Source organism: Sebastes fasciatus, chromosome 6 (assembly GCF_043250625.1).
Source record: "Sebastes fasciatus isolate fSebFas1 chromosome 6, fSebFas1.pri, whole genome shotgun sequence".
In the NCBI taxonomy this organism is placed as follows: domain Eukaryota; kingdom Metazoa; phylum Chordata; class Actinopteri; order Perciformes; family Sebastidae; genus Sebastes; species Sebastes fasciatus.
In genome coordinates, this window is record NC_133800.1 from 26951531 (window position 1) to 26954606 (window position 3076).

General features: G+C 40.4%; 1 protein-coding gene across 1 annotated transcript; it reads left to right on the forward strand.

The window, feature by feature from the left end:
- The first annotated feature begins 1464 nt into the window (after positions 1 to 1464).
- On the forward strand, positions 1465 to 2398 carry LOC141770210 (P2Y purinoceptor 12-like). The gene is made up of 2 exons (XM_074639848.1): positions 1465 to 1655; positions 1723 to 2398. The coding sequence occupies exons 1-2, from the start codon at positions 1467 to 1469 to the stop codon at positions 1984 to 1986; spliced, it is 453 nt and encodes a 150-aa protein (XP_074495949.1). The 5' UTR covers positions 1465 to 1466; the 3' UTR covers positions 1987 to 2398.
- Positions 2399 to 3076: the final 678 nt, after the last annotated feature.

The following is a 3076-nucleotide window of genomic DNA, read 5'->3' on the forward strand; positions in this document are numbered from 1 at the left end:
CGCGTGGTTAAAGTATCAGCAGTAAAGGTACACAAGTATTCTTACCTTCGCGTGGTTAAAGTATCAGCAGTAAAGGTACACAAGTATTCTTACCTTCGCGTGGTTAAAGTATCAGCAGTAAAGATACACAAGTATTCTTACCTTCGCGTGGTTAAAGTATCAGCAGTAAAGGTACACAAGTATTCTTACCTTCGCGTGGTTAAAGTATCAGCAGTAAAGGTACACAAGTATTCTTACCTTCGCGTGGTTAAAGTATCAGCAGTAAAGGTACACAAGTATTCTTACCTTCGCGTGGTTAAAGTATCAGCAGTAAAGGTACACAAGTATTCTTACCTTCGCGTGGTTAAAGTATCAGCAGTAAAGGTACACAAGTATTCTTACCTTCGCGTGGTTAAAGTATCAGCAGTAAAAGTACACAAGTATTATCAGCTTCATGTAGTTAATAATTACTTCAGTAAAAGTACTAATACCACACTGTGAAAATACTCCACTACAGGTAATAGTCCTGAATTCAAAACACTACTGAAATGAAGTAGAAGTACAAAGTAGCAGAAAATAGAAATACTCAAGTAAAGTACCTCAAATGTGTACTTTAGTACGTTCCTTCAGTAAATGCACTGTGAAAACACAACCGAGGCTATTAAATAAGCGTTATCAGTCACATCTATGGGGCTTATAGTTACTGATAACGCCTATTTAATAGCCTGACAACACTCTAATCGGCTGAGAGGTCGCTGTCGTCTTCTTTTATACCTTCTTTCGGTGATCTACCATGTGACTAGATGATTAAACCTACTAGTAGGCGTAGTAGGCCCCTACTGACCCACGTCTATGGTGCTTATACTGATAACGATGATAACTGATAACAATCTGGAAAACGTGACTGAGGCAGACTTTGTGACAGTCTGTTCCTTACTGTTTTATCTGCTCAGTGTTGCAGATTTTTTTAAACATTTGTATTGTTCGTACACAAAAAACACAAACTTTCTACACTAAACTTTGTGTTTTGTTTTATTTTGTTGATTTCTTTTTTTTTTAAAGTTTAGACTTTTAATTGTTTTTATTTTCAGTCATTTCCTTTATTATTATTTTTTTTTAGATTTCTTCTTTTTATTATTTGTAATAATAAGAAATGTTTTTATTTATGTGTTTATTTCTTTGTAGCTCCATCACATTCTTATATCTGATTGTTATTTTTCTAAATAAACGACTGTGCAGATGTGGGTGGTTTTAGATTGAGAGCAGCTCTAGTTAGCAGCCTTCAGACCAGCTTTGGACCAGCTTGTGAATCTTGGTCGTGGTTAATCACGTGACTCTGGCGACCACATATGTCAGATTTAGATGTCCTGGCTACCTGAGGTGTGTTTTAGAATACGTGTTTTTGAGGTTTGTTCGGCTGCTGCTGCTGCTGTGGTGATCTGTTACTTCCCTCTCAGCACAAGCCAGTTCCTGAATGCAGATAAATGATGTTTGAACCATTATCTAACACATCATTCTTCTGGGTTCAGCTCTCTTCCAGAAACATGAGTGAACTCCCGTTCTCCAACCGGTCCTCAGTGCTCAACCTGACGAACGGCAGCAGTACGAGTCACTGCGATCACGTCGACAAGTCGGCCCACGTTTGCTTCCTGCTGGTCTACACTCTGATGTTTCTGGTGAGTCTCGTTCTCTAAAGAATGATTTTATTTGCACAGATCCTAAACGTTCCCGTCTCCTCTCCAGGTGGGTTTGCTCCTGAACGGCTTCACCCTGAAGGTTTACTTCTGTGGAGCTCAGCAGCCGGCGTCCAGCAGCGTGACCGTCTACATGAAGAACCTGGCGGCCGCCGACTTCCTGATCAGCCTCTGTCTACCGCTCCGAATCGCCAACTACGCCAGCAGCTCCGTCGCCGTCCGCCGCCTCTACTGCAACTTTGGCGCCTCCGCCTTCTATCTGAACATGTACGCAAGCATCCTGTTCATGGGTTTCATCGCCGCTAACAGGTAGGACTGGGCTGGACGGCAGCGTGGCGTTGAGGGGAAGGTAGAGCAGCTGGTTATCGGCTGGTTTCAGGTTCGGAGACGTTCGTTGTGATGTTGTCGCAGTTTCAGCGATCCTGCAACGAGCCCCAAAAAATGTTAAAAGGAAAAGCTCAACTCTTTCTTGGGTAAAAATATATATAATAACCATCATTTATAAATGGTAAATTAATAGCTAATTAAACATATTACACGGCTTTGTTGAATACTCAATTCTGATTGGTCAATCATGGCTTGGTCTGTTATTTCTTTATAGCAGACCGTTGCTACGTATAACAGGCCGTTGCTACATATAACAGACCATTGCTATGTATAACAGACCTATGTATAACAGACCATTGCTACGTATAACAGACCATTGCTATGTATAACAGACCTATGTATAACAGACCTATGTATAACAGACCGTTGCTACGTATAACAGACCATTGCTATGTATAACAGACCTATGTATAACAGACCGTTGCTAAGTGTAACAGACCGTTGCTATGTATAATAGACTGTTACTACGTATAACAGACCGTTGCTACGTATAACAGACCGTTGCTACGTATAACAGACCGTTGCTCCGTTGCTATGTATAACAGACCGTTGCTGTGTATAACAGACCGCTGCTATGTATAACAGACCGTTGCTATGTATAACAGACCGTTGCTATGTATAACAGACTGTTGTAACGTATAACAGACCGTTGTTACGTATAACAGACCGTTGCTACGTATAACAGACCGTTGCTACGTATAGCAGACCGTTGCTACGTATAACAGACCATTGCTCCGTTGCTATGTATAACAGACCGTTGCTATGTACAGCTAGCGGGTCATTGTTGTGAAATAAACAGCGTCGCCCTGTCTGGGTTTATTTCCCAATAACGACCGGCTCGCTGTACATTATCCTTTACTTAGTTAATAGTTATTTCACTGTTAACAAACAATGAAATGATAATTAATAATGTTTAACTCATTATTAGTAACGCTATAAATGTTCATTAATAATCAATTTACCATTTATAAATGAAGGTTATTATAAAGTGTAACCCTTTCTTGCTGAGAGTATAA

What these genes read in the sequence shown, in the direction of transcription:
- LOC141770210 (XM_074639848.1), top strand. Translation starts at nt 1,467, where the DNA reads ATGTTTGAACCATTATCTAACACATCATTCTTCTGGGTTCAGCTCTCT. An exon ending in TCTACACTCTGATGTTTCTG is followed by an intron (nt 1,656 to 1,722) that starts GTGAGTCTCGTT and finishes TCTCCTCTCCAG; the next exon opens with GTGGGTTTGCTCCTGAACGG.